Here is a 23,971-nt window from a genome sequence, read left to right on the forward strand (position 1 = left end):
TTACAATTGGGGAAAGGTGGCGATTCAAAGCATTGCATCTCATGGTGAAGAGTCACGACCCAACAGCAACATACAAAGGATATAAGAGACCCTCCTTCATGTCAAGGCAAGGGGGGCATCCATGGGAAGGACAATCATCTCTAGCGGCATGAAACAGTTTTGGAGACTCTTATTTGTCATCATTGAAGGTGTAGAGATTAAGGGTTGATACGCATTGAATGAGATCAAGGAATAAAACTGAAAGAAGAGGATTGGGCATTATAATCCAGTGGCAGCAAAATAATATATCGGTATGATTTATTTCAAATATGCATTAAGGGAAATATGCAAATTTATGGTCTGAAATATTTATAATAAGAAATAATTAGCTATAATATTATAATTATATTTATAACACATTAGGATTCTTGTCAACCATTTGCATATTCAGATTTTTTACTTAATTTCAACTGCATGCATTAACATCTATAATACATAAAGAAATTAATTATCTAGTCCTTAGTCTTCTGCTAATGCCTACGTAGTGATAGGGGGTTTGTGTAGGGAGAGGCAGAGTAATTCTGTCACAAGACGGGTATGTTCCAAGATGGGGTAAGGACATATATTTCTGAAGCCTTGAGGGAGAAGTCTCGAGATGGGCATGTGTTCCTGAAACCTTGAGGGAGCCTACTTGTAGATAGTTTCCAAGCGCCCTAGCACAATAATTCCATCATCCTTTGTCAGTGTTAGGGAGGAAGTGAGGGCAAACCCTTAAAATAATTAGTATCTATTGTATTATGAGGAATTAGATGTTTTCTAATCTCAATAACTTAATTTAAGACATAATAATGTTTTATGATTATTGGGAAACAGGTAGCCTTCCGGTAGGGGACATTACAAAAGGGGTGCTAAATTAAATCATGAAAGACTATTATCTAACCTTTTAGAAGAGATAAATATCCAAAAGGATTTAGTCATTAAATAGATATTGAGAGAGAGGATCCCCCTATGTGATGCCTCTCAAATGATGAAAGAATCTAACCTAAGTACCATAGAAAAGAACTGAAAACTAGACCCTTGAAATTGTACGCATAAACCATGATATGCACTTTTCAGGAGCTCAGAAGTCTTTAAAACAATAACCAAGAAGGAACAACAAACACTATCATAGGGTTTTGCAATATCCAATTTTGCCCCCATAAATTTATGTTTGAAAGAGTTAAGGAGAGGTAGAAACTTGTGGGTTATAATTATTCCATCCATAAATTGACACCAATGAATAAAGGAACCTTGCTTCAAAGAAATTGAGGAACCACCAATGTAAGTCTACCAATGTAGACAAGAAATTTTGTGAAATGGTTTGTATCCGCTTTATTTGTAATGAAGTGGTTGGATATATCTATTTGGTGATGGAGAAGGATAAAGAAGTTTCAACCTTTGAACACTATCTTTGAAATTAATCTTCTTTGAAAAGGAAGAGGACATTGTTTTTTGTGGAATCATGGATAGAAATGTACACTTGCTTTAACACCTTACCTAATGCCATCAAATCACTGATCACTTAAACTAAATCTTTTCCAACAATGTCTAAACGAACTTGGAGAAAATGTCTGGTAAGACATTAGGGTTAGGAGTTTGATTCCCCTTAAATGCAAAGACCATGTTTTGAGCTTCTTCCTTGAAGAGAGGAGCCAAAAGAGCAGTATATCTTCGTTAAAGAGTAAATCAGGGGTTCAGTTCAATAACAAATATCTCAACTTTGATTCGCTTGTTAAAAGCATTTTTCTAGAAGAAATAAATAGATTTTGCATCTATTTCCAAAGGAGTAGTTAATAGAGAACCATCCTTTGAAGAGATAGAAGCGATTCCATTCACTTGGTTATCACCAAGATAATGGAGCGAAGATATTTGAAATACTTTTCCCCCCTAATAAACACGTTTATTGCTTGACTTATACTTCTAGAAGATCTCTTTCTTTAGAATCGATTTTAGTCTTCACAAAAGGTCTTTTTCCATTTCCAATAGAGCATTAGTATGACTTGAATATTAAATCTCATTACATACCATTTCGAGGTCCAAAGGATTTTAGCATTCTTGACAAAGATGCAACCAAAAGTTTCGTTATTCCATTCCAAAATCCAATGCTTCACATAAAGCTTCAAATGGAATTTATACATAAGAGAACTGTAAGAGAGGGGCATGAGTTTCACTGTTGCTTAACTTCTCGGAGCAACCAACGACCATGAAGTCAGATCAAATCAATTTTAATGGGTATCAAGGGGGAGGGGCATCCCCTGAAACTTCAGTTAAAATGGGAAATGATATGAGCTAGCTACATGTAATAACCCCACTAGTGTCTGCCAAAATTTTCACCTTTCCACTTCAGGGTAATTTTGTCAAACAGTTGTCTTGAATAGGAAAAAAGTATCGTTTATGGATTGGCATAGTCATAGTTTTTATAAAAGTGGTAATGTTTTCAAAGTGACATAAGGACATTCAATTACTTCCATTCAAATGTGAAATAACAAGAATTGAAACCATGCTAATTTCTAAGATGAAATCAAAACATTGACATTGCATTTTAACATTCAGAAAGCATATAAAGGATGTATATATTTCTTCTGACCTCAACATAGATGGAGAACTCCCATGCATCAAAATGCAAACAGCTGCAGCATATATTGAAATAGACTCCAATCTTCTATAGTACCGGCAATCACCAAAGGTAGGTGCTGGCAATAGTACTTACATCCCCTGTGAATCACTTTCAGACAGCACTGAACTTCTGGCCACTGGCTGTGATAATCTTTTATACTGTTCCTGGAAATGCTTAATAAATCTAAAATTTGAAAGAGTTGTAATATGCAGTCTGCATGTTCTGTGTGTTCTTTTAGCACCTAGCAAATTGATGTCTTCTCAATGAAACTCCACGCACAGAAATATAGAGCTCACACATAACCTGAGTAGATGCCCACGTCAATAAAATGGAAGCTTGCGCCCAGAATGGTTGAATCGCACCAATGAACATCTCCTTTGAAGATCATGGTGACTCAAAAGCTACACATACCATTCTGGGTGCAAGCTTTCATTTTATTGACATGGGCAAGTATTCTTCCTTGCTACGATACATATTATGCTGACTCAGGTTATGTGTGAGCTCTATATTTCTGTGCGTGGTGTCTCAGTGAGAAGATATCAATTTGCTAGGTGCTGAAAGAACACACAGAACATGCAGACTGCAGATTACAAGTCTGTTTCAAATTTTAGATTTATTAAGCATTTCCAGGAATAGTATAAAAGATTATCACAGCCAGTGGCCAGAAGTTCAGTGCTGTCTGAAAGTGATTCGCAGGGTATGTATAGAAGATTGGAGTCTATTTCAATATATGCTGCAGCAGTTTGTATTTTGATGTATGGGAGTGGTCAAATCACATTAATGAACATCTCCTTTGAAGACCATGGTATGATGCAAAAGCCACATGTATAAAGCCAAAAGTGATGGAAAATAAGTTTTGCACAGCCAGATGAGTAGCATAAAGGCTAATTCAACCTTGCCGAGTCTTCCACATACTGAAATTAATCTCAACTTAACTTGTTCTTCTCAATATGCAATGTAGTCGCACTCAGCAAATACGAAGAATCTGATGATAATATTGCTGATAGCCATAGGCTCAACATATGACAATCAATAGTCAATTCACATGTTCATATTCACAGAGAGTTCTGTCCAATCTTCAAGAGCAATCCTCACCCCAAACAAGACTATAACCCGATATCAATCTTCTCTCTATTACACTTTCCGTATCAAAACCAAACATTTTCATACTTCAAAATGAATAGATGCGATATCTCATGAACTATATCTGGCCAGTTTATTCCATGAATTCGCATACACACTAGTTGGCTTTTTGATTTACAGAAAAGGCATTTGAAAAGATTTCAGATTAATTTATTCCATCTTCCTCTTATTTCTGGCTCCAAGGCTCAAAGGAAATATTTGATTCAAACAATAGTCAAACAAGGGTCAGTAAATAATCATTTCTTGAAGCATTTTAATTGATTTCTACTCATAAGGCACCGCCAATGTAATGTCCTTTTTCACAAATGCCCTAGTTTTGCCCTAGCATAAACTTCCAAGGAAGTAGGAGATGGAATAGGGTTACATTTCATCTTAGATCACCCAAATTGAGGTCCTGCAAAAATGTTAGATAATCATTGAAAACATAATTAAACAAATCTTTGTTAGAAATAGTAAGCAAAACATAGATCTCGTTCCTAGGGTTTAGGAACATTAACTTGATTATAAGATAGACATAACTTAATGATGGATCTCAACCACAGTGAGGCTAAGATAAGGTATGTTAGGTGCCTGAATGTTCTTCTATCCTAGGCCCAAGAGTGGATATTCAATCCCTCTTGGACCCATGGGACCATTGGGTCACCACCATGAGGTGGTGTACCTAGTGAGGGTTCCCGTAGCCGTTTCCCTCACCATCCTTCCTTTATCTTCCCTTATGATCTGAATTCCTTAATCTCATGGCCAATCATGATAGGGAAGTCAGGATGATTACAGTAGGGTGTCCCGAGAATCCTTCCCTCCTAAGCCCAAGGGCAACACTCCTTGTGCCCCCTTGTCCGCATGACACCATTTGGTCACCACCATGAGGTTGCGTACTTAGGAGAGGACCTCATCGCTATTTCCCCTCCTTGTATCCCTCATTGCCCCTATCATGGCTGACTTTAATAACTAAACAGAATATATAAAGAATCCAATATTATGCATGTATTCTGCATATATATATATATTAAATTAATCAGTCACAAACAACAACAAATTATTAATCAGCAATGAGCAGATATAAATAATATCCATTATGCTATGTATAGGGAACTCATACCAAAAATCACAATATATGTTTGAACTGCTATTTACTGAATTTATTATTAATGCCAAGTCTGATCTGATCGATGATGCCTTGAATGCATGGGTGTTGTCTTCTTATACTCCTTTGGGGTTGGAGGGTTAGAACCTACCTTCAAAGTGGTGGCTGTTGGAATGGGATGTGTTACTTTGCTACCAACCGTATGTCTCTTCATGATTTAATCACTCTTCTTAATGCATTATTGTTTATTGATGTGCTACTTTGCTACCAATTGTATGTCTCTTCATGATTTAATCGTTCATCTTAATGCATTATTGTTTATTCTAACTAATCCCCCATTCCGTCCTAGAGGAGATTGCTACTAGAAGGGAAGAGGATCGATTCCTTCAAATAAATATTATTTACTATATATAAAATCTTATCATATCTGCCCTGCAATATTTCTGACTGCTGAGGATAGGCGATTGTAGCATGCTCTATGATCAATGATATTGTGACGTCTTACTTGCGTAAGACAATTTCATATTACAGTTAGTATTTGCTTACTGTTTTGGTCTAGTGTCACGGCGGGGACATGACAACCAACAATAAAGTATGTATATATTAAGCACCTCCCAAGCTTTCTTAATTTTCCATGATGTTTCCTTCCCATGACAAAGTCAAATATAATTGGTTCCTTCCATTAATCAATCATTCCAACTGAAAGATACAAGGAGATAACACAGAAAAAGACCTTATGCCAAGAGGAATCTTACACAGATATTGAAGTGGCACCAATATCTCCAGAAATGCAAATAAGATAATATTCTATACACTCAAGCTTAATAATATTTTCTAGCAAGAATAATTAATGTGGATATTGCCTGAAAACCATTCTTCCTCTGAAAGGTGATAAAATACCTATGCAACTCCTTAATTCTGCAAACTTCAAAACTCCATTGTAAGCCCAACTGAAGAACCTGAGTGATTCTTCCAAGTCTACCTAGGGCAGATAGTTTCACTGCTGAAGATAGTGCCTTCAGGTTTCCATCTCGAACCTTCAAATCTGAGAGTCTTCTCAGAGACTTTAATGTAAGAAAATATATATTATTCCATACCACGTCAATTCTTGATGACTCCATTTATAATAGTATTATTCAGTTCCTTCCCCATACAACAGTTATTATTTGGTGACTTTAATTAATTTCTAACGTGAAGTAATTATTTGATATTATTTTATACTTTTAAGCATAGTGTTAAATAATTTAATCCCCTATAAATACTTTTAAGTCTAGGGAATTAATAATTTTTAATTTTCCCAAACTTGTCCAAAATGGGACATTATAAGTCCTCCCATCCCGAGATTGCTTGTCCTCGAGCAATCTACCTGTATATCCAACCAAAATACCAGGATACCATATCAGTCTTATAAATACTGCACCGAGAATTTGCTGTGCTACTCTGATATAACTGTAATTTGCAATATTGTCCATCTGCAGTTTGCCAGTTTGCCATCAAGCTTGCAATTTTCTGGATCCCAAGTCGAAAAATCATCCTCAGCATGTATCCTCAAAGAAAAAGGATAAATATTGCTCATAAAATCATCAACAGTAGTCACACCTCTATTGACTCCATGATTTAACACATATAGCAGGGAAAACTCGTAAAATAGGTTGCCCATGCAACCCCATCATGTCTACATATAGCAACCTCCACTAAAATTTCCAACACACCCTGCTCAAAGACCTGCTTACATTGATCATGTAAATGCAATTGCTGAACTTCCAATACAATACCGGGATCACAAAACTCAATTGCATAGTAATTACTAATTGTCAATGTTGATGTAGTCATGCAATTGAAAACTCATATACGGTTCCATACTAAAATCTGAAATTTTTTCATATCTTGAACCAGAAAAAGAAATAAGTGTACTTCTTTGTCATCCTTGAGGTCTTCTTCTGCATCACCAGAAACTACAAACTCATTAGCAACTTTCTCAATATGTGAACCATCATTGCTTGTGTTCATTTCAAGCAAACTAACTTGTGAAAGATCCAGGTATCCATGTTGTCTCTTGATATTTTGCAGGCTTTGTCTTGCTTCAATAGCTAGCATCTTAGCATTCTTAGCTTCCTCCATCCATTCGTCACACTGCCGTAGAGTCTTCGTCCACATTTTCAATGCTATCCATCAACTTCCTTGGCTCTTTGTCTATTACTGATGTGTCATTGCCTCTCATAGATTCATCAAGTATTTCTTCAATCTCCTTATCTTCTTTCCCCTCATTTGGCTGATATGAATTCTTTGCTCGATGTTGCAACAGTTCTTCCCTATGGATTTCATCAATCCCTTCAATTATTAGCTGCATTTCCCTAATCCTAGAATTACCTTTCTGTTCCTTAGGTATAGTTGCAGTAGTTATTTGATTTTCTGCTTTGTATAAAGAATAGTGAGCCATACTTAGTTGGCAGCAAAGTTCGTCAACCTCTCTTTCCTTATCTTCAACAAACTTGATGGCTAAATCTCTATCCCTAATTAGCTGCAGGTAATCTGATTTCATTGTTTCTAATGCTTCTTTGATTATTTGCAACTGTGCGCCAGTCATTCTACTTGCAATTCGTTCCTGCCTCTCGTCCATTTGAATTTTCCACTCAAGATCTTCAATGTATTTATGAATATTCTCCATCCTTGTCAACACTTGAACAATCTTCTCATCAGTGACAACTAACCGTTCCTTCAAATCTTGTCCTGCCAAAATTCTCTGCTTGTTCTCATCAAAGTGGTTAAACACAACGAATTTTCTGATTTGCTTTCATTTGTAAGAAGACTCCCCTCATCAAATGCAATTGACTTACTTAAGGATACCATATAATCCTTAGAAGCCAGAATGGCCTTATGATCAAAACTCATCTCTTCATTACACTAATCAACATTGGTTTCTAAATCACCCACATAAAAACTGGAGCACCCCTTCCTTTGTTGGCTTAGTGAAATCAAATTCTATGATCTTATCAATGCACTCATTTGTAATACAGGAAATGCATGAGGATTCATCTTCATCCTCATCCCATATTTCTTTGCAAACTTCCTGGAAATCTGTGACACATTCAACATGAAGCAAGGTATTCTCTTCAACACATTCTTTTATCTGCTCTTTTTTATTCAAGTGAGGCTTCAACTTCCCCTCACATTGTTTGAAGTTTGAACACACCGTGGACCAATGCTTATGCAGATGACAAAATCTGTCATTCTTGTTTCCAAACAACCTATAGCATAGATAAGATGGTTTGGGAGAAAGCAACACTCTCATTGATAGACAAAGCCATAATATTCTTCATGGCTGCAATGACATCTGTATCATGTTCTCTCCTGATTGTGACCAAGAAATGATGAAACATATCGTAGATCAAATCTTCCAAGCCCAAGTCCAACAAGAGATTACTCACTCTAAATTCTGCAAATCTTTTTAGTATGGCAACCCTGCTTGAATAATGAATACTACTGATATCATTAAGATCTTCAAAACTATCTACAATTAGGTGCAATAACATTGTGTCATCATCATAGGGAACTTGAGGTGCCAATATTCTCATAATCAGCCATTAGCTTGATCTCCTTATCAGAATGTCTCAACAACCAACATTAAAGAAGTCACTACAGGAACAAGAGCTAGCTGCAACACATCTGAAGGTGATTGCTCTATTATACTCAAGCATCCATCTAATTTATTCAAGGTGTTGAAGACATCGTCCCTGGGTTGATGTCAAATTCTAAGCTTTGAAATGATAATTCGATGTTGTAATTAATTAAGGAGTGGAATGCTCCTTATATAGAAAATTACAAGATGATGTTTCCATAATGAAAACGCTCGACAATAGAAACACGAAAGACAGAAAGGAAACTTCTTAAAACTAACTAAAGATGAAAGACAAACGGAAGTTTCTAAATACTAACTAAACGACTGATATGACCATTATATCATTATTACAATATTATTTTAATACCCTCCTTTAATGGTCATTCTACTAACTACCCTACAGAAGATGTGACATAATCTGCAAGTCATTTGGCCACAAATGCATAGAAGGCTGCCACTTTCTCCTCAAAATGCTTTGTGACATGAGCCGGCTGCTGAGACACTCCCTAGTTTTGTAGAACTTCTGGATATGATCAAGTTTACCATAATCTTTCTACCCCAATCCTTCCAACACGATGTTGGGTAACAAAGCCATCCCTCCCTTTATCCAAAGACACTGAGATAAGCGTCTCAAAACTTGCGCAAAAAACCCATCATGATTATTTTTGGAAAAAAAATTCAGAAAACCCCAAAAATAGCAACACTCTTCATAATTTTTTGTGGAAAAAATAAAAGAATCCTCCAATAGAGAAAAAAAACCACGATTTTTGTGTGAAAAAATTGTGCAAAAAATGAATAGAGAAACCACAAGTTTTGAAGAGAAAATTGTGCAAAACCCTCCATGATTTTTTGTGGAGAAAAATCAGAAAACCCATCTACAATTTTTTAGGAGAAAATCATGCAAATCCCCCCAGTCTATTCAAAAACTTTACTCGTGGCCATCACGAGTAGTAAACAGAAATAAAAATTCCCTGATTTTTGTGGAAAAAATCAAGCAAAACCCTTCCATGATATTTTGTAAAAAAAAAATCAGAAAACCCACCATGATTTTTTTTTTTTTTTGGGAAAAACCAAAAAATCCATGAATTTTTTACTAAATTTTTTTGTCAAACAAGAATCTAAGCTCTGATACCATGAAATGATAATTTGATGTTGTAATTAATTGTAGGAGAGGAATACTCCTAATATAGAAAATTACAAGACGATCTTTCCATAACAGAAACTATTGAGAATAGAAACATGAAAGACAGAAAGGAAACTTCCTAAAACTAACTAAAGACGAAAGACATAAACGGAAATTTCTAAATACTTACTAATTGACTAAGATGACCATTATATCAATATTACAATATTATTTTAATAAGCTTGCTACTGCTTTTATGTTAAACTTTCACCAACCACTGTTTGTCTTTTGATGCCATGCTTCGATTTGAAAATCAAAACTCCGAATTTCCCAACAGGCTGGCAAGATCACCAGCTCTGATACCACTGTAATAACCCTGCTAGTTTTTGCCAAAATTTTGTCGAACTGTTGGCTTGAATAGGCAAAAAGTCTTGTTTATAGATTGGCCTAGTTATAGTTTGTATAAAAATGGTAATGTTTTCAAAGTGACATAAGGACATTCAATTACTTCCATATAAATGCGAAATGACAAGAATTGAAACCATGCTAATTTCTGAGATGAAATCAAAACATTGACATAGCATTTTAACATTCAGTAAACATATAAAGGATGTATATATTTCTTCTGACCTCAACATAGATGGAGAACTTCCATACATCAAAATGAAAACAGCTGCAGCATATATATTGAATTAGACTCCAAGCTTCTATACTCTTGGCAATCACCAAACATAGGTGCTGGCAATAGTACTTACATCACCTATGAATCACTTTCAGACAGCACTGAACTTCTGGTCACTGGCCGTGATAATCTTTAATACTATTCCTGGAAATGCTTAATAAATCTAAAATTTGAAATAGAGTTGTAATCTGCAGTCTGCATGTTCTGTGTGTTCTTTCAGCACCTAGTGAATTTAAATTTGGAGCTTGGATTGATGTGGTTTCTCTTTCTAACATGTAGGTCTTGCCGATGTGCAGGTTGCCTTAAAAAACGCATTCTGTTTGAATGCTGAGCTTTTATTTAACTGAAACATATTTACTGCTCAACCATCTTTTGCAATTAAGCAAACTAATAATAATAATGGAAATTCCAGATGATAAAAAGTTCTTACATTGAACAGAGTGCAGTAGCTAACTACTTCGCATTGGGCTTGGTCTCAGATTGATATTTGATTTAAATCTAAATATGTGACTGATTTCTTAGGTGATTGCCACGGAACATTCTTGGAGTGCTGCGGCAAGTAGGGCAGCTGGAAATAAAGTAGGTTTAAGTCCAACCTTTTGTTTATTAAAGTAATAAGAGAAGTGCATTTTCAATCACTGTATTTTTTTGTTATGGGCCTTCACTATTTATTTATATTCACAACTAACACATGTATGTAGGTCTTTGATGATCCTAGACGTCTGAAGCAAAGCACAAAGAAGGAGAAACAGCAACACCAGAAAAGTGTACAGAAATGGTTAGTTTCTATTTAATTTTTTGATTTTGCCACTTATTAGAAGAGCAGTATCTGACCGCGAAAGTGATTAATTATCAGTCTTTCCAGCTTGATTTTGGGATTTGTGCTTGAGGTGTGACCTTTTCTTTGTAGAAATGCTTGTATTTACTATTTGCTATTTTCTTTTGGTGAGGAATTTCATGTACAGCTGTATGCTTCATTGGGTTATATTGGGTTACAAAGATCTATTGGCTGTCTTTAGCTTGTGTGAATTGTAAAGTTATTTTTATTTTTCTTGGAAAGGCACTTATATTACCATTTTCAACTCATGATTGCTAATATATATTGTCCATATCCGAGGGGCTACACAAATATACTGGAGTACCAAATTCTCTTTTATCCAGGATGGGAGATTCCAATATTGTTGGAGAGTTACTAACAGCTCACTCTCAACTTTTGGATTTTTCTTCCAGGTCTGATGCATCTTCATTTGCATTTCCTTTTACTGTAGAGTTATATTTGAAGCTAGAAGAAAGATATATGGAGTTAGATTGTCTTCATAATGTTTGAGACTGTCCTGACCTAGAGTTTCACCAGTACCACTGTACATCAGCCTTCAGCCTTCTGTGGAAATCATTCAAATTTCTTAATCAAATATTCTTATAATCCCCTTGCATTTTCAGGAATCATCAGCTGTCAATTCTGCATCCACATCCGCCTCACAAAACCCTTCTTTCTTACTGGATCACAGAATCTGACAACCAGTACTAACAATGCTACTAACTTCAACACATAAAGTTTAGAAGATAAAATTCCAAAAAAATTTGCAAATAGTGGCAAAAGTTATTTGAAACAATGAAAAGCAATTCTCAAAAGCCTATGTTATCACCATTGTCAACATTTATGGAGCTAGATTGCCCTCCGAATGGATGAGACCTAAGTCGCCTGTCTTGGTATGGGGATGGGTTTGGGGTTTTGGGTTGGGATGGGTTATGGAGCTAGATTGCCCTCCGAATGGATGAGACCTAAGATTGACAATGGTGATAACATAGGCTTTTGAGAATTGCTTTTCATTGTTTTAAATAACTTTTGCCACTATTTGCAAAGTTTTTTGGAATTTTATCTTCTAAACTTTGTGTTGAAGTTATATATATATATATATATATTCAAATTATAAAAACAGTAATACCCACAATTACCAATAAACAAAATATTAAAATTCCTCATAATTTGCAAATAAAACGCTCATAAATTCTTAATTCAGTGATTTTTCAATTGACAATACACAATGAAAGTTACAATCAATATTATCTTCACATCGCTCTTCATCAAGAGAATCAAAGTCAACATTTTATTCAATTTCATTTCAACTACAATCAGCTACAATGCAACTTCTACTAGCCATGTCATATGTAGAAGCTGTCACATGATATTTTCATTTGTGCAACAATAGTGTCTAAGTCAGCACACTCAAGAGTTAGATTAGAATTCCTTGTCACCCCAATGACTAAGTTATCAGTCTTGGTATTGGTGCGGGTTTGGCTTCAGGATTTGGTCAAAATTTATTTTGGGGTTGAGTTCGTCCATACAAAAACATATGAAAGTCAGAAATATATACATGTTTGTAGCAGTACTAAGTTAAAAATACACTCACTTAGTATCATATATTGTATAATAAACAAAACTACCTTAAAAATACAAAAAATACAATGTCAATTAGTGAAAGGTTGTGTCCCCTTTAAAGGGCAGAAATAATGAAGAGTTGCACTCTTTCAGAGGGTGCTAATGGTGAAAGGGCGTGTCTCTTGCCAAAGGGCATACATGATGAAGAGGTGTGACCTCTCCCAGACATTGAGAGATAAATGAAAGGAATTAAAAGCATCCAGTGAGATTACTATCGATCAGTTTCGGATCAGAACTGTTATTAAGTTACAGGCAATAACATCCTTGTTCTTGTTTGTATACATGTGGATGTGCTAAATATATGAAACCTGATAATGTTCTTATGCAGAATTTAGTAGTAATATTAATATAGACTGCAATATGTATGAGAGTCATACTTAATTACTTAATTATTCATAATCCATTTGAAGTTAGTACACTCCTAGCCCATTCCTCAGTCACTCACTATTTCTACTTAAGAGGATAGGTTGGTTTTGTCACTAATGAATAACTTTTTTGTTAAATTTTGGTCACATGTTTGGCAGTTTTTGACAATTCAACATATTTCTTTTTACAAATTTAAATGCTTAGAAAAAAAAAAGAAAATGAAACTAACCTGTTGCAAATCTGAAATTCTGAAAATTTCTTCTTCAAGTTGTCTAAAACATCTTCTTGCTTGCTCCTGCGTGTTTAATGGAGGTGCCAATGCATGGTTTTATAGCAAAAAAAAGTGTGAAAAAGACATTTTAACCTGTGTTTTGGTGAGTACTTGCCAAAAAAACCTGGGAGTGTTTGCCAGAAAATTGTCCCTCCGAACTTGTGAGTTAAACTTGTAAAAACCTGCACAGTAAAAAACAGCGAGTACCCAGCAACTCGATGAGCTAAGTCACTGGGTTCGAATTCAAATTTGAGTTCGGAAACCATAAAATTTGGATGAAGTTTGGCAAGGGTAAAAATTCAGCATTAAATTCACCTTTTATAATTTAAAAAAAAAAAAATTATAATCACAAAATTATAATTTTGTGAATATAAGTAATATATTCACAAAATTATAATTTATAAATACTAAAGTTTAAAATAGTATTATATTAAGTTGATAAGTTTAATAATTGAATTTATATATTTAAAAATGTCTAATTATTAAATATTAATATTAAAAAATTAAAAATAAACAAGTAAAATAATTTTAAGCTTAAATATATTAAATGTTTTTGATTATATAAGTAGCGTTAATTAAGGCGCTGACCCTTAACATAATTCAGTGACTATTAACAGCACTTTAACAGCATCTTATCAGCACAAAACAAAACAAAACTTAGATCGAGAGGCTCGTAGTAGTAAAGATAGCAGTAGGGGTGTACCCCGTAAGTCCAGAGAAACATTAATCAACATCAAAAGCAAAAAAAACACACATAGACATAGGGGGTTGGCCTACTGAGCCCAGCCATCTGAAAGACATTGTCCCAGTGCTCATTTAAGAACCTGTAAAGTTCCTTGCAGGCCTGTTTGTTCGCATCATCATCAGAAGGCAAAGGGTTATCACCGAGCTGTGCATGATTCTCATGCAGAATTTGTTGATGCTGACCAGCTGCTTGTCTTTGATGTCCCATCTGTGCTTTATCTCCCTTAGTTCCTCCTTCAAATTCTGAATTTCCTTATCCATTCCAATATTTTCTAGGCGATCTCGCAGCTCATGGTCCTTGTATTTGAGGGCCAGAGTATTATTGTCCAAATTCTGAATATATTAAGTGTTAATATAAATAACATAATATCAATCTTTTAATGAATGTAAATTATGAAAATATAAAATATATGTTTTAAAATTTTTAAAACTATAGAAAAGCTTTAAAACAGCTATATAAAAGAAAAAAAATCCAGATGAAGTTGTGACGGTCTCTTGTAGAGGGCCATTGCAACTTTAAGCAAACTGCAACAAAAGTGTTGTCCACCAGGGAGAAGGAATACACACAAAGAAAAAGAGCACAATGATGTATGGAGAGAGTTGCAGGATTTGTGGCCTTGGTGGTCGACGAGACAGTCATTGTGGCACCGTGACAGCTCAAATTTGTGGGTTTCCATTTAATGCCATACTTAAATGCTATGTGATCCCGTGGTGGCGTAGCTTGTCGTGCAAAGCATCTCCTCTAACCCACAGTTTCTCTGTTGTTGTGCCTTGAAGAAATATGTTGTGCCCTAGCTGTGAGCAGGAGGAATTCTGTTCTCAAAAAAACCTAATAAAAAGTGTTCGCCAAATTTCGAACTTCAACCATGAAATTTGGCGAACCCTGTGACTAAGTCGACGAGTGCTTGCAAAGTTTGCCTGCTATGACTGAAATTACTCCATGCTTTGTTGTAAAGTTGTCCAGAAACCTGAAACTTATGCATAACACATTTAAACATCTTTAACTAAAGTTTTCTAGGTTTCTTTAGGAAAGACATTATTCAAACAAATTCAAACATAATATAAAGGGCATATATATTGTACACGCACCTCTAAACAAATTATTCTTTTATAATAAAAAATGAACTTCATTACAAAACTCAAATTCCAGTACGATCAAATTTAAAGTCATGTTCTAGGCTATAAAAATTTAAAGTAGATATAATTGGTAGATAGTGAGTGGTAATGCTATTTTTGCACCAGAAAAACTGACTTTTTACTGACTTTAGATAAAGAAAAAAAACATAGACGAGGATAATCTCAAGTTAATATTTTATATCTGACAATGGTAAATAGCAAAATAAATAAATGGTCAATATCATAAGTGTTCTCTGCATATTGTTCATACCTTGTAGTCAATTTTTCATGAAGCTAAAATACATAAATTAGAAAAATCGTTTTCATTGGTGAAAATTAAAAATATAAAATTTTCCAGATGAAGATACTCATCTGCAAATGTTTCTGAGACAGTAAGGAAACTCCAAAGAGTGGACTCAGGATGCCATAAGTTCAAATATTCAGGAGAGTTTTTGGATCCTTAAGAAGTACCATGATATGTGATTTAGTTATCATAGAAATTCTAAAGGTTGGGTCTGAGAATAAAATTGATTTTTGCACATACCTTCAATCTTTGGTGAGTCATTTAACAATAACATAAATGACAGATTCCATGGGTTACAAAGATTCTGAAATTGAACTTGGGTGGTGTGTATTACAAGCAAAAAGAATAAATATATGTAATGGGGCATCTTGGAATGAAAACTACGTTGCACAAGAATATTTAATATATTGGAGTGAACTACATGGAAGAATTCACTGAGTATTAATAGTCTATTTTATACCAAGTTGGCACCACTTTTGTAATGTCCCCTTTTGGGATTTGATGTATTCAGACCTTAGACAATCATTCCAACTTAATATGACAATTGTAATATATTAATATTTTATACCAAGTTGGCACCACTTTTGTGATGTCCCCTTTTGGGATTTGATGTATTCAGACCTTTGACAATCATTCCAACTTAATATGACAATTGTAATATATTAATAAATATAATTTTATCAAAAAACTGAATACATTCTATTATAATATTTAACTAAAATTAAATCTATGAATAGCTCGGGATATATAACTTATCTTGAATTAGACAATGGGGAATATGCCACGCACTTATTTAGGTTCACTATGACTGAAGTGTTATCTCTGATTCAATCCCTTAATATATTAAATGTAAGGTATGACACTGTCATCACTCATTACAGTATTGCTGTTTCAGATATTATACTTTAGTACATGCAATGTCTAATACAGTAATATCGCTTAAAGAGATATGGTTGCTATTTCAGATGGAGAATTATAATCTTGCAGCATTCTGATGTTATACTGATAAGGCTACAGTGCAAAGAATGATCTCATAATGGCTGCCTTTGAAATCATACCCGATGCAGTTCTCATTCAAATCTGCATCTTACTACTTTTCATACCAACTGCATAAGATAATCTTCTTCTTCGTATGATCTTCTTGTGATGATTCTATTCCTCCTCTCGGTTCTTCAAATTGTGATAGGAAACAGTATATAAAACCATCCAATATATTCTATATCTATGAAAGAGATACCAATTCCTCCATTAAATATCCTTGGGTATCGAAAGGTTGTATCTTATCAGGAGTAGACGTATCCTTTGTCAAGGATTAATTAACATTTTCTTAATATCGTACCTCTTCATGACTACTCATTTAGTCTTCCATTATGGCCGCTGTCTAATTGATCCTTGTCATCAACTTATCCTTAATGGTGTTTGTTATAATTGTAGTCTTATAACTAGTGATGCTCGATGTTAATCTGAATCTATTTATGTTCTCAAACCGCACCTCCTTAGCCACGTAAGATTGGTAGGATCATTGACATTATCGATTAGCCATCTCTATCCATCTGCCATATCATATATTTGAATCGTAACCTACTGTTGATGTGTGTTTTATGCACATAATATTTCAGAATAAAATACCAAAGTAATTTACCCTCTCTTGAACAAAATCACCTTAGATGCTAAGGGTAAGATCAACTAAAATGATTCCAAGGTTTCTACATGTCAGGTCTTGACGAGTGGGTAACTCAATGGTCGATGTGAATTGCTGTATTCACTTGGGGACTTACACAAATGTTAGGATTATCTTCTTGGATCATGAAATATGTGGAATAGGTGTGCTGACAACTTAGGATTTAGCAATGTAGTTCCGGACTTAGTTCTTACTAAAAAAAATGGGCAAAAGGAATAGGGTTCAGGAAATCTATTCGAGGCCTAAGAATGTAGGAAATGATGAACAAGTTTAGTGGAGTCAAACTAGGCAAGGGCTCACAAACAGGTATTGACACAAGCTTAGTGCAATCGTCTAAGGTATACTAAAGGATTTTCAGACTATCACTATCAAAAGTTGACACCATCCAAGTTGATGCTTGTCAAGGGACGCATAATAATTGAAGTTAAGCTTACTCAAATTTCCAGTTGACCACACAAGGCACACTTACCAACGGCAAGAGGCTAGTGGTATGGATTAAGGATTCCACACAAATATATTCAACAAATCTTTCACTCAATCTAACAAACATGAAAACAAACTCTAATATGAAATTCTAATCTAACTTGGAGGAATTGAGAACCATGAATGCAAAGACAACATTTGAAGAGCAAAATCACCAACAATTGAACAATGATTTAGATTCAAATAGCTGCAACATATATCGATAATTCTACAAAAAATCTCCCTTACAAATGAGAGACAAGGAGGTATATATAGAGTCTCTTACAAAATGGATGGCCAAGATTAAAACTAAATCAAGGGCCAAGATCATGCCAACAAAACCCTAGAATTGCCCTAATTAGGGTTTACATAAAAAATGGCGCCACCAACATATGGCCCAATAAAAAGATACCTAGTCATCAAATAGGGAATCTTCTAGAAGATTCCTCCCTGCATCTCTCTCTTTCTCTCTCCTAGCATACTTCAAGAATCTAGCCAATACAGAATCTAACACCTCCATGGAAATGCTAGGCAAGGTATCTTGTTGCAAATCAATCACGCCCAATGAATCCGAGCAAGCGTCCAAAGTGTTCTCCCAATCTGGCATGAGCTTCTGCGAACTTTGAACATGAATCAACAAAGAGACCAAATCATCTATTTGACTCTTCCTCAAAGAGTCTAACTGACAAAAATACATAAGTTTCATCTTGTCTCTTAATTCGGCTAAGTGTAAACCAGTAGCATCACTAACATCAACACCCAACAATTGAGGCAAGGATCTTCATCTGAATGTCCTGAATCAATCCTTCCATCTCTGTACAACTCAACTAGGCGCTCTCATAAGTTGATTTCTTCATGGCCAATGAACAATACCAGCCATGGAAATCATATCTGCCTCCACTGTGCACAATGCTCTCGTTGATCAATGTGGACTTAGGAATCTTCTTCAAAGCTCTGAGGCGTGGAATAATCTTCTCTTGAATAGGCCGGAATTCTTCCCAAACTCCCTCCAAATACTGGATTCTAAATATGAGCCCTGTTGTCCTATCATATGCCTGGACAAACTGAGTAAGGAAATCATCTGCCTGTTTTCTTGCACTCTCAATCCATTTGTCCACCTCTGAGAGTGTATCTCTCGCTGCCTCATAGTGTGAATGTAGTCCATGATCAATTGCAATAGGGGAAATAGGGGTGGGATTCTCATGCCTTATCCCCGCAATATACTCTCTAAGTATGATATTCTCTTCTTTGGACTTCTCCTTCTCTTCAATTTCTCTATCTAGCCTTGCGTTGATCGCCTTAAGGTTATCACCAACCTCCTAAAACTCTTGTTCTCTTGTAGTACGGCCAAGGGCAACTAAAGTAATTCTGGAAATCCATAGGAGTAGCAATGTCCGCTGTCACACCTCCAATAGGAATAACCATCTGCACAATCCACATTCCTGTCTCATCTCTAGCTATGTGCGACAAAATCTCAGCTCTCTTGGGTTCTTTCTCCTTATTGCTCCTAGCTAAGTAGTCATCAATGTTATCAATAGGCTGTACCTCTATCATTTTCTTACTTTTTTCCATACTTTTCATCAGCCAATCAGGAATAGCGGCCATCTCCATACCATCATCGAGACACATATCTTGATCAAGCCCTCTCAATGCCGAGATAATATCATCATCATCATCATCATCATCATCATCATCATTAGGATTACTCCTGGTCAAATCATATATCTCATTTCCCAAACTAACCTCCAAAAGGATAGTAGGGGATCCCGACTGATCATCATTCTCATTTGGTGGAGCAGATGTCGCTGTGGCATGTAACTCCTGAATATTCTTTGGTAGTATCATTGTGTTGGAACATTGCTGGGTTTCCTTATTTTGTTCTGTTATTTCAATTTCCTTAACTGATGAGACACTGAGAGGTGGTGAAGGAATGATAGTCTTTTGTTTCTTCTTCTTGACCTCCTCAATCTTCTTCCCTCTGGCCTTGACTCCTCCTGACGTGTTTTTCCTTCTCTTGGGAGCTTGACTCTCTTCATCTGTATGAATCTTGACCTCACTGATAGTCCTCTGATCATCCTCGGAAGTAGACTCTTCCGACTTCATCTTTTCATAAGTGAAGGAGACACCCATATCAACTAACTTATTCATCTGAATATCTACCCATGTACGGGAGAAACTCAAGACCTCCCTCATCAATACATTTAGATCAATCTCTTCTGATCCTGACCAATTAGGCAATAAGATTGCCTTCTTCATTTCATTTTCATACCGTGGATGCGTATGATCCCTGTCATCTAACACCTGATCAAGAATGAGGAAAAGTCCACACTTCCTCATGAAATCCACTGACATTTTGGATCACATTCGTCTCTTCACTGCCTACTCGTCCACTAGGTTGGCCCAATAATCTTCTATGTCTACCTTGTGGATGAAGTTCTCTCCCTTGATACTTCCAACTTTCTTATCTGGATCAAATCTTTCTCTTTTCTTGAAGGTTGCAAATCGATAGAATGCAAGCTCCTCACTTGCAGTGCTGGCGGCTAAGGTAGATTGGCAAACCTCCAACGTCTTCCCAACTGAAATAGGGAATGTCATGCCTGTCCTATGCTCTTCTCTTTGAATGGAATCAAACTCTAGAAGTTGTCTCACCACTTCCAACAAGATGATTCTATCGAAAGGATTCTTAGGAAGCCTATAGGGTTTGAATTGAAACTCATGAATCCTAAGGTATGTGAAAGTGGGAAAGTGAATATACCACGATCCATATTTCTCTATTAGCTTTGTTGCCTCTTTGGACAACCTCCTGTGGATTCCGCCTTGCAGCATCCGCGTGATGTACATTGTGAATACGTCATTCACTCTCTTATAGTCTTCAATTCTATACATGTTCAGTCGGGGATAGCACTCATGACTTCTGAATTGTCCTTGCCCATTCCTGAATTCACCTCTGCATATCAATCCTTTGTATGAAACAAACCGTGCAAGCAGGTATACCAAGTAGGAAGTCATGGTGAATGACTTGGACTGCTTTACATTTCTCAGCTGAAAGTCCAGATTGTCACTTATGATTCTAGACCAATTTATCAATGTCCCTCTAAGACAATCCTGAATGAAGTAGAACATCCATCCATCGCATATTGCACCCTGTGACATCCCCATCACTTAGCTGAGTAGGAATACTAAGTCACTATATTCCTCTTTGAAGTTTGTGCACACGAGTGTCTTGGGAGCCTTGGAATGATGAAGCCTAGGCTCGATCATCCACTCTTTGTTTATTATATTCTTACACGCATCCATCTTCTTCGTGTACCGCTCTTCATATTCATCCTTAGTTGCATTCTTCATATCTGCTCCATGTGGGATTCTAAATACTTCAGCAATCGCATCCTCAGCAAGGTAGGCAATGACAACGCCCTTAGGAGTCTTGATCATTCGCGAGCAAGGATCATAACATCGTGCACACTCCAAGATAAACTCACTACATTGTATGGACAGTAGGAATCCAGCGGCTTGAAAAATACCACTCTTCATAATGTTTACATACACTGGGGAAGGAATCTGATTTCCAACTCCGAACATCCGCTGTCGCATCAGGTTCAGGCTCAAGAAATGCATGTTTGTATCCGTAATCTCTTTCCATCTGGATGACATCTTGGATTCTAGATAGAATCTAGTCTCCAGTATCTTCTGTTGTTCTCTTCTTTCCTTAAATCTGGACTTCGACATGGCACCTGTATGAAGCTTGAAGTTAGAACTTAGGAAAAATATAATATTCGTAATAGAATTCTTGACTTCTTAATGATTTAGGCTAATTAGGGTATGAAGTCAAGAAAATAGTCGACACTTTAGGTAAATCTTAACAATTAAATACAAAATGTGACAAGATTAGGGTATGAAACCCTCATGAAATCAACACCTCCTTATACTTAGAAATTTCGTGCAAATCACAGTGCAAAGGAGTATACCGGATTAAGAGTGACTAGGGAAAGGGGTGAAAGGTTGTGTTTTCACAAAAAATTATGTCTGAAGATACCTTCTGCAGTCAACAATGGAGATCACAAATCTGAAGACAACCTTCGACTAATGAATCAACCTCTTAAAACAAGTTGCAATCATTCAAAAATATGCACAAACTTGATAAAAATCAGTTTTGATGATGAAAACAATCAAACTCGGGAGCATAGGTATGGCTCGTAAAAGATAAGTTTTTGAGGACAAGCAGCCAATACCACAGTTGCAGACCTGAGACAGCCCTCCAATGGTAATTGATGGACAGCCAATAATGGAGGTCAAACCAGCTGAAGCAATGGCGTCAAAATTCAGATCTGCAGTTACCACAAGAAGTAGGAATAATGGCAGCCACCAAGTGTGAAGGGATCCACCAAAATATGGCACTAAATTAAAATCGAAATTTTCCAGCTATGGTGTCACTTCACACAAGTCTGAAAACGTCATCAATGGCCTTCAAATCTGCCAACAATGGTCTGAGAATAGCAAGCAAGAATGGCAGCATCAACAAGGATCGTGCAAGTTGGAGAAAGAAACTCCAAACACAAAAAATCGCCCTCCTTAGCAAAACCGCTACCTCACAAAAAATGGCGAACTTCACCAAAAATCGTGGCACTTGATCAACAATGCAGCCACCAATCATGTCGTCTAGCTGGAAAATGGAATGGCAATGGGAAAAAATGGCAGCAAGAAGAGTCTACAATCAATCACTTTACTTGAACATTTGCTCCAAAATCGCCAACTATGGAGAAAATCGCCCTTTGCACAAACATACTTGGCAAACTCAAATAATAAAATAATGCTGGACTCCTCCCTTTAAACTTGCTTTCATCATCAAATCTCACCACACAAGCAATGTGGGACAAAACACTTGTTCTTATACTTGCTTGGGTAAAATTGACTTGCTTCTAGAAGGTTGAAAACATTAAATGCTTATTGCAAATCATTTATTAATTGTTTTTCATTTTTTAAATAATCATCACCTTTTATTAAAAAATAATTAAATGGGGCTCATTTATTAAAATATTTTAATTTAAATCCAAAATGGGCCAATTGGGGAAAATCGATCCTAGTAAGGATTAAAAATCCTCACAAAATTACTTTAAAAAAATCATCAAATATCCCCTTAGGGGAAAATCGATCTCAGTCTGGATGAAAATCTATACTCAAAATTATCAAACGTGCATAAAAATGGGGCTAGGGGAAAATCGATATAAGTGTGGAATGAAAAATTCCACTTAAAATTAAGTCATCGGACAAAGATACCCCTCCTATGGAAAAATGACCTTAGTTTGGATGAAAATACGGACTCAAAAATCATGAAAAATACTCTCAGTGGAAAATCGATATGAGTTTGGATGAAAATCCGGACAAAAATCCCCAAAAACTTGTCACAAAAGACCTGGTGGAAAATCGACCTAGGTGTGGAATGAATGCAAACGTCATCTGCAACTTATCCATACCTCCTTGGTGAAAAAACGTGGGTAGTCAGGATAAATCTTGACACTTAGTCCAATTTTATTGCTTCCAGGGGAAAAACGACCCCGGTATGGATTCACAGTGGTGGGAAAATGGAGCAAGTATGGATTTCAAGGGAAATCCATGTCCAGTCTGGATTCTGAGAGGGGAAAACCATGGATAGTCAGGAATATGAGGGGAAAAGCACCTCTAGTATGGAATTTTGACCTTTTAACTCTTAGAATATGGATTTTACTCCGGAAAATGACGATTTTTCCACTCAGAATCACTTAGAAACTTCAAATTTCAATAAAACTCATTTGGACTTGGGCATATTTATCAAAATTGGAGCGTAACACAAGGAAATCTATCGGGACAAAGTGCGAAATCAACTTGAATAATTCTCCAGGAGCAAGAAAACAACTCCAAAAGGTCTGAAAACACCTTAGCACTTAAAATCACTGATGAGGATATTTAAAAACACGTTAACGCTCCAAAAGGGTCAACACTTAGACAAAACTAGGATAATTAAAATCTCAATTTTATGCACTTGATCCTATAACTTCAAAAATCCTAAACGGCACTAGGCATGGTCAAAACTCTGAGACTCGGGCACGAGGAACTCAAAACTGCCCACTAAGCAGCCAAAACCCTAACCTAACAACGCAAAAAGCATGAAAAGAGGGGGTCCCCGTTAGCAATGGGGTGATGTGTGGAAAGGTCACAACACCTACTAATCTTCGTTTATCACTGTGTATGATCGATACCTAAGAGATCTTCATGAGTTTCTGTATTAATTATAGTGATCGCTGTTGATAAATCATTATCTAATAAC

At 36.0% G+C, this 23,971-nt stretch overlaps 1 protein-coding gene across 1 annotated transcript in view; it reads left to right on the plus strand.

The window, feature by feature from the left end:
* LOC131052121 (uncharacterized) overlaps window positions 1-23,971 on the plus strand; it is a 65,298-nt gene that overhangs the window by 36,686 nt on the left and 4,641 nt on the right. Inside the window, exons 8-9 of the mRNA XM_057986720.2 lie at window positions 10,809-10,865; window positions 10,988-11,064. Of these exons, the coding sequence (XP_057842703.2) occupies window positions 10,809-10,865; window positions 10,988-11,064 (134 nt within the window). The remainder of the gene's footprint in view (window positions 1-10,808; window positions 10,866-10,987; window positions 11,065-23,971) is intronic.

The sequence above is a fragment of the Cryptomeria japonica genome, chromosome 4, assembly GCF_030272615.1.
Source record: "Cryptomeria japonica chromosome 4, Sugi_1.0, whole genome shotgun sequence".
Lineage (NCBI taxonomy): Eukaryota > Viridiplantae > Streptophyta > Pinopsida > Cupressales > Cupressaceae > Cryptomeria > Cryptomeria japonica.